General features: G+C 35.4%; 2 protein-coding genes across 2 annotated transcripts; one reads left to right on the forward strand and one right to left on the reverse strand.

Moving 5' to 3' along the window:
• Window positions 1-1,161: 1,161 nt before the first annotated feature.
• LOC142611887 (tubby-like F-box protein 3) lies at window positions 1,162-6,066 on the forward strand. The gene is made up of 7 exons (XM_075784040.1): window positions 1,162-1,328; window positions 2,030-2,416; window positions 4,006-4,093; window positions 4,260-4,389; window positions 4,469-4,645; window positions 4,781-5,263; window positions 5,719-6,066. The coding sequence occupies exons 2-6, from the start codon at window positions 2,063-2,065 to the stop codon at window positions 5,250-5,252; spliced, it is 1,221 nt and encodes a 406-aa protein (XP_075640155.1). The 5' UTR covers window positions 1,162-1,328; window positions 2,030-2,062; the 3' UTR covers window positions 5,253-5,263; window positions 5,719-6,066.
• Window positions 6,067-6,842: 776 nt separating this feature from the next.
• Window positions 6,843-8,464, reverse strand: LOC142611888 (uncharacterized). Its single transcript, XM_075784041.1, has 2 exons — window positions 7,397-8,464; window positions 6,843-7,088 (listed from the first exon to the last, which is right to left on the reverse strand). Exons 1-2 carry the CDS (start codon window positions 7,669-7,671, stop codon window positions 6,998-7,000), a joined length of 366 nt encoding a protein of 121 aa, XP_075640156.1. The 5' UTR covers window positions 7,672-8,464; the 3' UTR covers window positions 6,843-6,997.
• Window positions 8,465-12,793: the final 4,329 nt, after the last annotated feature.

The raw sequence follows: 12,793 nt of genomic DNA on the forward strand, positions 1-12,793 counted from the left end.
TCATTCAACCATAAAGCAAAGTAAAATCGATCTAAAATTATTCTAATCATTTATTATATACAATAACTAGTATGTAAAAGAACAAGGTGCTGAGCCATCAATTTGTATTTTATTTTTTTCTCAAAAAGTTTATTTATTTATTTATATTTTTTGGTTTCCACAAGAAGAAGTTAGCAATCCCAAGCCCAAGCAAAACCCATCTCAACTCACACGTACGTTTACATATGCAGAAATGTTAATCATCTATTTTATTGTTTTATACATAAACCATTATATATATATATATATGTGTGTGTGTGCAAGTGTTATTATGTAAAATAATACTACATTGAGTTTTATATTAAGATTCATAAATCTAAGGGATTAAGGGCCCGTTTGGTAGAGAAGTTTGAGTAATGTTGTTTGTAATTTTTTGAAATACGTGTAGGTGAAAAAATGTCTGAAAATGCGTATAATGTTGTTTAAAAACTGAAAATGTGTGTTTAAGATGCTCTACCAAACAGGGCCTAAGTATTTAGACAATTAACAGTTTACATATAGGCTTCGTGTGGTCTATCAATCTATGAGTTACTAGTTTAAAGTCTGCTGCCCAATGCTTTTGGAGTCACCCTTAAGAAATTATCACAAGTAAATTGCCCTATGTATGTAGATTGTAGAGTGGACGAGTTTGATACCTACATAAATATTAGTTTAAAAGCACTATGTATGTAGATTGTAGAGTGGACGAGTTTGATGCTTACACAAATATTAGTTATATGCTTTTAAAATGGACATCTCAAGTGAGTTGTAATTTAATTAATACCTCTTAATGCATAAAGTACTTCGGGATTTAGGACGAGATAAATGGCTTGAACTGCGGAGTTAACAACATATTGTAACTATCTATGATAGCATGTAACATCTTTCTTAAGTATTTATCCCTTGTTAGTAGAATCCCATCCGACATTCATGCCACCTCCTTAGAACCCTTTTTTTTTTTTTTTTGAGAAACCACCTCCTTAGAACTTAGAAGACAAAGTAAAAGACAAAAGCAAGAAAAGAAAGAAAGAAAAAAGTCTGTTGGGTCCTGGCCCAAAGATCCGAACTTTGACCCGAGCAATACCCGAGACATACCAAGCCACTAGGATAAAGGCATCCATCAAGACAAAACAGGGGTCCTAGGGACCCCTTTTGGGACCACACACGGACACACAGACCAAACAAACCCTAACATGTTTCTGCAGACTGTACTGTGATACCATTTCCTTTCTATGTTAACTGATGGGGATCACTTCCCCTTGGTTTTCTTGGCCTTAACAAGTTTCTGTAACAGTGCATTGCATTTCGAGGTTTGTTTGTTTGTTTGCTTGTTGGTTTGTTTCAGTCTCTGTAAACTGCAGTTTAGTTGTTGCAAATTATTAATGTTTTCTTTTTGTAGGGTGTTTGGTCAGTGATTGTTTGAGAGAAACTGCAAAATTTGGTTGCATTTGGCGGTTTAGTTCGTTACTTTTTCTTGGGTATTTTTGTGTTTTTGAATTTATTGGTCAAAAGTCATAACTTTGGTTAAGTTTTGAGTTTATTTTGGATCTAAATTCTGGGTTTCTGTTGCTTGATTCTGTGTTCATGCCTTTTTTTTTAAATGAATTATGGTTGATTCACATTTTTGGGGGAAGAGAATTTGTGATGATGGTTGGTCAAAATGATCAAATTGTGGATTTATAGCTTTTGGGGCTTCTGGGTTTTGTTTACTGGTTTTTAATTCGTGAGAAATGTGGGTGTTTATGGCTTAGTGTTGTGTATATACCGGTTTTGGAGTGATTTTGGTTTATTTTCATGGTTTAGGGGAAGAATTTGAGTTTGTCATTTTCATCTGAGTAAAGACTTTTGAATTTTGAGATTTGTGGGATTTTTCATTAGTTTTACTAGGTCATATTTCTTTTTTTCTTTTTCTTTTTTGGGATACTGAGGTCATATTTCATTATGTTGTGAGAAATGTGGGTTATTTGGAGGGATTGGGAATGTTTTGATATTAAGTTTTGTGTTATTTTAGATGTAGAAAGGTCAGGAACTAAAGAGACATAAAATGTCGTTTAAGAGTATCATTCAGGACATGAGAGGTGAGTTTGGGAGCATTTCTAGGAAAGGGTTTGAGGTGAAGTTTGTGTCTGGGATGAGATCCAGGTCGCACCGGGTGGTCCAGGATAGCTCTGCGGTGGCAACAATTGATGCTTTGAAGCAGAGCTGTTGGGTTAACTTGCCACCGGAACTTTTGAGGGATGTGCTAATAAGGATAGACACCTCTGAAGATACTTGGCCTCCCCGGAAAAATGTGGTTGCTTGTGCTGGTGTTTGCAGGAATTGGAGAGAAATCATGAAAGAAATTGTGAAATCCCCTGAGGTTTCTGGCAAGTTGACATTTCCAATCTCCTTGAAGCAGGTTTGAACATATATGAGTTGCTGCTTATGATTTAACTATGTTCCTCTTCATTGCGTTTTTACCTTTATTTGTTTCTTGTTATGATACAGCCGTATCTGTATGGTTTACATGTTTACCATCATTGTAATTCCACGATTAGAAATGAAAATTTCACATGATGTACCTTCCTAGCTATTAAGAGCAGCAAGTGGAATTTCAAATTTGACTTGTTTTCCTTTCAATTTGTTTCATAATGGATAGTGGGAACTGGTCCATAAACAATGACATTATTAGTTTCATTTGTCAGCAAAGATGTTGCCTCATAATCTTTCGGAATTTGGGGAGTCAGAAGCTTGGCTGTAATAGTTTGTCCAGTGTCCACCCAGTGGTGCTTGGAACCAGAAGCACAACATATGCTTGAGCTTTAGCTATTTGATCCGCAGGTTGCATGATCCCACATACTAATGGGTTTAATTTAGAATAGATCCTGCTATTTATGATGTTCTTTCTTTTGTGTACCAATTTCCTGTGACATTTTTTTAGAACGAAATCCGTGTACAACTATCTGTGTGATAATGGGGGAAGATCTGGGTGTGAAGAAAAAGTAGACATGCGCTCTCACTCTGTTATTATAAGAACTGTTTGGGGATGTTTGTGAGGAATCTGGGAATTATTAAATCAGAAAAGTTAGATTGCATATTGCTTAGAAGTTTTCTAATCTGGGGAATTAAGCATTTTATAAATATCAATGCCTCTGTGGTTCCAACCATGCAATCAATAGAGACCTTTACACCAATGCATTCTGGTCCAGTGTCATTCAGATATTTGTTAAAACATTTTTTAGAATGCAATCCATCCACTTGCAGTGTACACAGAAAAGAGGTGAATGAAAAAGAAAATTGTAGTCCATCAAGACAAAGAGTTATTGTCACAGGTGCAAAACATGGTTTTGAAAATGAAGCAAACTCCCATCTTTTCATAAAGTGAGACCAATGTAGATTGCAACACTCAAGAGAACTAAATGTAAAGTGGATTTAATTTTCTTTTTGTTTTGTGATATTAGTAAAACATTTGGCCAATATATTCCAAATCCATGTTAATTATGGGTTGGTACATGATCTAATTTGAAATGGTTATCGTCAATATCTGAGATCATTAACATGGATTCTGAATATATTGACTCTAATACATTAGATAAAAATGTCAATGAGTTCAACTTAAATGGTACCTCCTCCTCTTGTGAGAGTAAGGTGCAGGGTGAGGTTGAGCGTTCAAGATCCATTGTGTGCATGTGTTATTACCAATTAAAAAAAGCATTCCATTAAAAAAAAAAAAAATTAATGATGTAGTCAGGGGAATGGCTTTATTAGCAGTAGCATTTGACATTTTGGAGTGAATTGCTGCTTCTAAATGATGGTTAGTTTCTAAAGACCATCCAAGTCCTGCTTATATTTGTGATTCTTGAAATTTTGAATTTTGTTGCAAGTACTTCACGATGTTCATATGTTAGCAAATACTGGATGCCAGCTATCCTCCTCAGAAAACCTTGCTATCAAGTATTTTCTTGTTAGTAAGGTTATAATCTAAAATCCTTGGTTATCTTTTTGCAGCCTGGACCAAGGGACTCCCTCCTTCAGTGTTTCATCAAACGGAATCGTAGCAGCCAAACATATTATCTTTACCTCGGCTTAAATCAAGGTCAAATAACCAAACGTTTCTTCTTTTCAGTATATGGTATATTTGATTTCACTTTTGTGAGATTAGTTTGATTAGTAGAGGGTTAGGTTCCTACTCGAGAAGGAAAGGTTCAGCTTTTCTTTGAGTCTCATCTCTGAGCTGCTCTTTTGCATTTTTATCTTGGCAGCTTCAACTGATGATGGAAAGTTCCTTCTTGCTGCACGGAAGTGTCGACGTCCTACTCACACAGATTACATCATCTCTTTAAATTCTGATGATGTGTCAAAAGGGAGTAGCACCTATGTTGGAAAATTGAGGTATGTTGAGCTGGCATGAGAGCACTTGTTCTTGTTTATCTTGTTGGCCTAAGTGTAAGTTGCACTTTCTGTGATATAGATCGAACTTTCTGGGTACCAAATTCACAATATTTGATGCACAACCACCACATGCTGGAGTGAGAGTCACCAAATGTCGTTCTACCAGGCTAATTAATAGACAAGTCACCCCCAAAGTCCCTCCTGGCAACTACCCCATTGCCCATATTTCATACGAGTTGAATGTCTTGGGTTCCAGGTATGAAAGATGGTGCTGAAGTACTTCTTTTTCTTCATAGAAAATGAAAAACAACACAGAACTGGCAACCACCATGGTCAGTTACTACACTATATTCTCTATGTGAAAATGAGATTTTAATATTTTGGAAACCAGGGGTCCTAGAAGAATGCACTGTGTCATGGATGCCATTCCCAACTCTGCTGTTGAGCCAGGAGGTGTGGCTCCCACACAGACTGAATTCCTCCTTGGCAGTGTGGATAGTTTTCCATCCCTCCCTTTCTTCAGATCTAAATCAATCCGGACAGATAGTTTCCGATCTGGACATTCGTCTGTTCCAAGTGAAGGAATGCTGGTCTTAAGGAACAAGGCCCCTAGGTGGCATGAACAACTCCAGTGCTGGTGTCTGAACTTCAATGGACGGGTGACAGTTGCTTCAGTTAAGAATTTTCAGCTGGTTGCTTCTCCTGACAATGGAGTTGCTGGGCCAGAGCATGAGAATGTCATTCTCCAGTTTGGAAAGGTGGGAAAGGATGTATTCACAATGGATTATCAGTATCCAATCTCAGCTTTCCAAGCATTTGCCATATGTCTTAGCAGCTTTGACACAAAGATCGCTTGTGAATAAGTGACAAGCAGGTACGAATCTCGTTTCATTACTTAAATTACCTATATTTAATTTCTATTTGAGTAGAAGCAAACAACAACAATGATAATAAAAGTGGTATATTACCAAGTATTTTTCCATGGTTGAGTGCCTTTTGCATTGTCTGAAATCTGAATTTGTAATTCAAAAGTTTAAAATAAGATAGTTTTTTTAAAATGAAAAATATTTATATTGTAATGTGGTGACTTGCCAATACAATAACTGTCATTGTCGCAATAGTTGTGAATCGAATATGATTAGTTACAGTGTCTTTGACTTGAGCTTTTAATGTGAATAATGACAAATCTCCCGCACTAAAACTTTTAATGAGGTTGATTTGGCTTTCACATGGAATAACAACTTACATTTATAGGCTCCTTGGAACATAGTTCCAATCCAGAAATTTACTAATCCTTTATTGATAAAGTTCCTGAAATTTGTCTGACAGGTTGGAAGGCTAGTTGCAGCATGGGGCATCAGGCAACAAAAACTCAAGTCTCTAGTAATCCAGTAGCTTTCTTCAAGCTGCCATGTATGCATTTAGGATTTTTTTTTTCTTTTTCTTTTTTTCATCTCTGTACAGAAATTGTTGGTGTTACCAGCTAAACATGGTTATGCTGGTTGTCTTCTTGCTAACATAAGTACATCTTTTGGGTCGTTTTGGTGCTTGTCTAGTGTATTTTGAGTGAGAGATTGGACAGATACCTGAGTTGGGACTAGTTTGTGATTTTTCTAATACTGTTCTTGTGTTCTAGAGGCTTTTTTTTACCCTAATATAAATATTGGTTATATCCTACTACCTGTTTAATTTGGTTGACACTATTTTTCTTAACAATTCCTTGACTTGATCTCATGTGTGTTTTATCTTCCTGTTGAAACTTGAAAGCTTTTTGTTTCAAATAAACAAATGGAAAGAGTTCAGTAAACCATGTGCTTGTATGCACTATGCAGCCACTTTTTATTATTATAGAAAATTAGTGTAACGGAACCAATTTCTTGTGTTTTTTTTTTTTCATTATTATTTATAATTAAGATGTACAAATATTATGATTATTATACACATAAGGAATGTGTGATCCCATCAACTTTAATAGGGCGCCATGCTATAGTTTCTCCTATTCACGAAGATATATCAAATAGAGCACAAGAAATTCATACTAGCTTTGATGATCAAACTTAGAAACCATTAGATAACAAACCTATCTGGATGTATAGACCAATATAAGGCCGAGATCAATAATGGGGGGTTACTCAATTGAAATCCGCCATGACGCTTAAATAAATTGTCTTTTGCATTAGTTAAGAGCTACCACCTTGATAGAAGTCTAAGAATTATTTGGCAGCAAAAGAAAGTGATCTGTTGCTGGCTGAACTCAATATTTTGCATCATTGTGTACGGCGTTACTTCCAAACACGTCTCATATAAACTAAATTGGGCACCACACTACACAATTGGAGAAACATTTCCCATGGGCTTAGTGGCAACTTACAACACAAGTCATTCTTTAACTGAACAATACTTGGAGATCATTGCGTAATTGGAGGAAATTAAGTGAAAAAAGAAAAGGGTACTTCTCAAACTATAACAGCGAAGGATCATTTCATTTCTCTTTTTCACAATCCAGAGTAAAAAAAAGAAATAAAGTGGAATATCATGGATAAAACCAAACATTATTACATGGACTCAAATAAAACATGAGCATTGCGGTATAGTAAATATAAACCAATCAGAAACGTGGAGGCCCGCCAGGCCCAGGAGGGCCACGGGGTCCACCAAAGCAGTCTTGTAACAACCAGCAACAGCATAGGCAGGATAATCTGCAGTCCCCATAGAGGAGGAAAAAAAAACATAAAAGAAAGAAAACAAAATTTAGAATTAATGTCAGTCAATGGATAATCCAAAAGATAATAATTTATGCTAACCACCCAGATCCTTATAACTCAGTGGTCTTCCCCCATAATTCAAAACTTTTTTGTAAGCATAAGAAAAAGGAAAAATTATACTAGTGAGGATAAAATGGCAATTCAAAGTGATACTAATGTAATATAAGTCAGCATCATCTGCTGCTTACAAAAATCCTAGATGTAATTGCAAAAACTAAATACAAAAGGGAAATTGTACTTACACTGAAGATACCATGTTGCATAAACCATCAGCAAAACCACCGAAAAAGCCACCAGGTCCAGGCCAGAAACCAGGACCTCCAGGGCCAGGGCCCCAGCCTGGACCTCCAGGCCCACCCCATCCAGGTCCTCCAGGGCCGCCGCCCCAGCCAGGGCCACCGCCACCCCAACCAGGCCCACCTCCCCCAGGACCGCCACCACCTCCACCATGCCCACCTCCCCCACCAAACCCACCTCCACCATGCCCTCCTCCCCCACCAGGCCCACCAGGTCCCATCTCTAGAGACTAGAGCTGAGTTCTACACGATTAGCACTAGTCTACCACCACAGCTGCAGCCTCCAACACCACCACTGCACCACCAAGAGAGATGCCAAAGCAAGAGATTTTGAAGTCTTGAGATACACCCGATTTTAGAAGAAACTTATAAAACTAGTTTGGTGGCGTACATAAGAGAAGAAATCTGTGTTTACCAAAAAAATAAGAGAAGAAATCTATGCCGACATAAAGTTTTTGCCTTAGTCCTTAAGCATTCAGTTTCAAGACTTTCATCTAAGCTTCGTGTGATAACATGTACAACCTTTCACATGGAAAGCTGCGAGTCAAACATGCAACTAACCATGTTTCAAACCTACCATTCAAAGCTGCACTAGTCCATTTATGATTTATCATTTATGCGTTTGAGCACATGTGTGGTGGGAAACAGCAATTACAAGTGTGAAAGATCAGAAGTTACAATTGTTGCATATTGCATATGGTATTCACTTTCATATGGGATGTCAGAGCTTTCAAGCATCCTCAATCCTGCGTGTGATTGTTTTAAGTCATGAATGTGGCATCATACAGATATGTCAATACTCCATATTACATAGAGAATCCAGGGTACTTTCATTAAGTTATGTGCTTATGTTAAAGGAATAATGCCTCAGATTAGCCCTTTGACACATAATTTCATTGTTTCAACAACCAATGTAGATAATCTTAGTGCGCAGAGCATTGTTGTAGCTCATGTCCGAATGTAGTCATCACAGGTAATGCAACTCATCAATACATAGCAATTACAACAGACATCTCAGCAGTCCAGCCAACAGGTTCTTATGTAGAATTAAGAAAGATGAAAACTTGAGTAACATAACATTGCCCCCCCCAAAAGAAGGAAGCCATTTCTGGGACTCCATTTTGTCTTCTGCAATCATTCTAAAATCAACCATATTAAGTCAATCCCACCAAAACATCTAAAGTCAATTTAACTAAAGTGAATAAACAGAGGACAATAACAGAAACCAAAGCATTTGGAGTTCCTGTAAATCTTAAGAACACAGTTTTTCCATTGTCTCTAACAATGGGAAAAATTCCTTAATTTAAAAATTAAAAAAAAAAAAAAAAAGTTTTCATACAGTGCCTTCTACAAAAGTAGAATGCATAAGTAAGAGCCTCAGATTAGCATTTTGGCACATTCTTCATTTGCAACAAACAACCCATGTAGTAATTCCTACACGGTGCGCAAATAATATTGTTGCTGCTCATGCCTTAATGTTTGTCATCATCAGCAAATAACAATTTCCACCCAAAAATTCAAAAGAAAATTCAGCTATTCCAAAAATCAGAAATCAAAATAAAATATTTAAACTCTAAGCAATCATATCAATTTCTGCTCTGTTCCTAGGTTTAAAAATAAAAAAAAAAAAAATTGAGTCTTTACATAACAAAACAAACAAACAAAAAATCATTTTTGGTTTTCTGAACTTGGTGTATATGGGCGATCAAACAGAGGGCATGATTGGATCTCCCAAACTAATGACTTACAGTGAATTTTGGAGGAATATATGAAGGTCTGGTTTGATTAGGGTTTGGTTTCTGAATTCTGAACTCTGAGATTGAAAGCAAATAAGATGTATTTATTGTTTTGAGAGTTTGCAATAGTGCCCTTATGGTTTTATGTATTTTAGTTAATGAGAGATGACTATTACTACCAGGCCCTTTTTTTTTTTGTTGCTAATTTGACCCAATAGGTAATATTGTTACGGACCCAACTGAGAGTCTGGGGCCCAATCCTACTAACAATCATTTATTATTTTCAATGGCCGACTGAGTCTAAGGCCCATTGGCCCAATAAACTACTCTTCAACTCAATTTCGTTGTTGCTTTGTTCGAAGGTTTGGGTTTGGTTAAGTTATTTAAAGGACCATTAAATCCAAGTTCCTTTAGATTCAATCATGGTGTTGGACCCAAACTTGAGATTGTTCTCTCAGCCTAGTAATGCATAAGCCCAGATCGTAATGGGCCTGCCTGGCATTTCCATAAAGACCATATACTTTTTGGTTTTTTGATATGCATAAAGGCCATACTTAAACAGTTGAACCATTGGATTTCTTTCTTATTTTGGTTAGTTTATTCACTTATATATAGCATTTTCAAAATTTGCTTTTTTGGGTTATGTTAATAGGTGCCGTTACGGCAATTATTAATAAACCATTTTAAGAAAGTTTTGATACAATTTTAATAAGAAATATTAAAAAAACCGTCAAAAAAATTAATTGCTTATCATTTTCCTATAAAATATTTTTAAAAATAGTTTCTAAATCAATGGTAGGACATCCATTAACTTTTCCTTTTAAAAAAAAAAAATATTATTGTATTTTTGTGTTGTAATTCAATTGACACTTCCTAGTGATTTTCAATGGATACCTCCAAGGTTTAAATCCACCCCCATTATAAGTATTGAATTATATATAGAGAGAGGTTGGTGTAACTTTAAGTAACATTACACCACCTAATATTTTTTAATTGAATGTCAATAGTCATGTCATCAATCAATTGTTTAAATTCAATTTTTTGTAATTTAAAATAATGCACAAAAAAATAAGTTTATGGATCAAATGGAAAATTACATCCGATTAGTATGAAAATTGATATATATGTTAAAAACATATAGAACATGTAATTTAACGGTAGGATTTTGAAAATATAAATTTTATAATAAATTATTGGGTAGTGTAATATCTTAGAATTACACACACTTTCAAGTTTAAACAAATAAGTAATGAACATTTCAACAAAAAGACTCTTAATTAAGATCATGTTCATTTAGGTCAACTTCCATAAAACAGAGAGTAATCTACTTTTTTTTTTTTAGACTAAGTCAAAGAGTTCTGTACTCAAAACGTATCCACTGAGGAATTGGTAGTACAATAATATAGTTTATTTCTTGTTAGTGTGTTTTTTCTGTATAACGTGTATACAAGTGCTAGCACTGAAAAGAAAAAGAAAAAAAATGTCAAGGACAATTATGCATATCATATCAATTTTCAACAACTTGAGCTTCCAAACGACATGGTCCAATATCTATAGTATTATGAGAAAGAGATCCAAAAAAAATTGCCATACATTAAATTTCAACAATCCACGTGTTTGTGGAGATTGAAAGTATTTGTGCCCATAAACATGAAAAATAACACCATGATTATGTGATGCAAGCAATCTTCAAAAAAGGATATGCCGCCCCTCACCGGCCACGTACCTATATACATTTAATGATGGATGTATAAACTTTGAGAGAGAGAGAGAGATGTGGACTAGCTCAAGCTAAAGTGATGGGATTTTTAAATGCTATAAATGAGTAATAATGAAAAAGAATACAATAATACATGCATTTTTTTTTTTTGACCGATTGTTGATACAAGTGGAAAGTAGGGTCTGGAAGCCATTTAAAGGAGAGATATAGGGCTTAGAATTTGCGTGGTTTTTGTTTAGACTTTTAGAACAAGCATTTGTGATTTAGTGGTGTAAAGCTGTCTGCTTCTTTGGACAGGTTTTTGGATCTTCCATTTTCAGAAAAATTATTAGCAATTTGTGAGGAAAATGGGAGTTACGTGCATCTACTAAGACACAAAAATATTTATAATTATTGAGGTGATAAGTTGTGAATTAATCAATATCATTTTCAGATAAACCTATCATTTTTATCGTTTTTATTAGTACTAACCATAATATATCAGTATATAACCTCAACAATTATTATAAAAAAAAAATAAAAAAAAAATTGTGTCCGAACAAAGACGACAGAACTTGACTAATAATCATTGCAGCAACAATAATGTTTTTTTTTCCCTACATACAGTTGGGAGCTTAAATACAAGCATACAAGCATTCAAGTTGTGCAGCAACAATTGTAGATCTCAATTTTAATCCTCTGTCATCCAAATAGAAGCATTTAGTGTAGTGAGTGTAGTACTGTGGGAACCTAAGACATTGGTTAGATTCTAGCCTTAAATAGACCCTTATTGCTCCCCTAACCCATGCCCTTGAAACAGAAAATTGGGGGATCCAATATTTACTTGTTTGTCAAAAAAAAGGTTTTATTTGGTGAATACATAGTAATTCGAACAGTTTATCACATTTCACTTGATTATAAATCAAGCTTCACTATTAGCATGTCCCATTACTTAACCCATTATTGCTAAAATTATAGGTGTACTTTCATATAGTAAAACCATTTTAGATAGATTCTTGGCACTGTTGGGCCTCATATCAGTACCCCCAATCTTTTCATTTCCAGTCAAGGTATAGCACAGAAAGCTGGTATATCACATTCCCAGGATGGCCCTTCACCTAGGATATCAATATCAGCCTCTTGTGCATGGCACATAAAGAAATCAATGTCACCACACAAAAAAAAAAAAAAAAGGAAAAAAAATTTTGGTCCCCAGAAGCAAAGGCTTTTGGACAGATATATTGACCATTGGATGAGTGGTCCACATATATTAGGGGGACCATGAGTGGCCAAAAGTAACTTAATCAATGAATTATAGCCCTTGTATCCATCAGGGGAGGGGTTTCATAATCAGGACCACAAGGGGGCCATTAAATGAAAGAAATGAGTTTAGCAGGGGACCATGATACATACTGTTAAAAACCTACAGAAGGAATTGATAACTCAAAGCTATATCATTGTGTGTGTGATAGAGAGTTTCCCAACTGGTGGGTCCTTAAAACTTACCATATATCACACTTTATGTTTATATTTTGTGCCTTTGTGCACCCACTTGAAGAGGGTTGAATTTTCAAACATTTTTATGTTTCCATCTTGTTCTCTTCCCATTTTCATGAGTAATGCTAAGGAATATATGTACAAATTTTTTTCGCAGTTTTTTTTCTTCACAATCGTTAATATGGCCTGTTGTGGTTGGATATTTAAAGTAACACCACATTTTTATACACTAATCATAACGAGTCATACCACATTTTTATACACTATCATAACGAGTCATACCAGCAATTGCTATAACTATACTTTTTGCATTTTTATAACACCATTTAAGTCCTTTATGACAATTGGCTGGAGATAGAGAAAAAGGTCACACCCCTTAGAACGATATGAATGCCTAGCTAGCTACCACTT

Source organism: Castanea sativa, chromosome 10 (assembly GCF_040712315.1).
Source record: "Castanea sativa cultivar Marrone di Chiusa Pesio chromosome 10, ASM4071231v1".
In the NCBI taxonomy this organism is placed as follows: Eukaryota; Viridiplantae; Streptophyta; class Magnoliopsida; order Fagales; family Fagaceae; genus Castanea; species Castanea sativa.

Coding starts and splice junctions, on each gene's coding strand:
- LOC142611887 (XM_075784040.1), top strand. CDS start 2,063: ATGTCGTTTAAGAGTATCATTCAGGACATGAGAGGTGAGTTTGGGAGC. Junction 4,094..4,259: donor TTACCTCGGCTTAAATCAAG/GTCAAATAACCA, acceptor TTATCTTGGCAG/CTTCAACTGATGATGGAAAG. Junction 4,646..4,780: donor TTGAATGTCTTGGGTTCCAG/GTATGAAAGATG, acceptor TTTGGAAACCAG/GGGTCCTAGAAGAATGCACT.
- LOC142611888 (XM_075784041.1), bottom strand. CDS start 7,671: ATGGGACCTGGTGGGCCTGGTGGGGGAGGAGGGCATGGTGGAGGTGGG. Junction 7,089..7,396: donor TGCAACATGGTATCTTCAGT/GTAAGTACAATT, acceptor TGGGGACTGCAG/ATTATCCTGCCTATGCTGTT.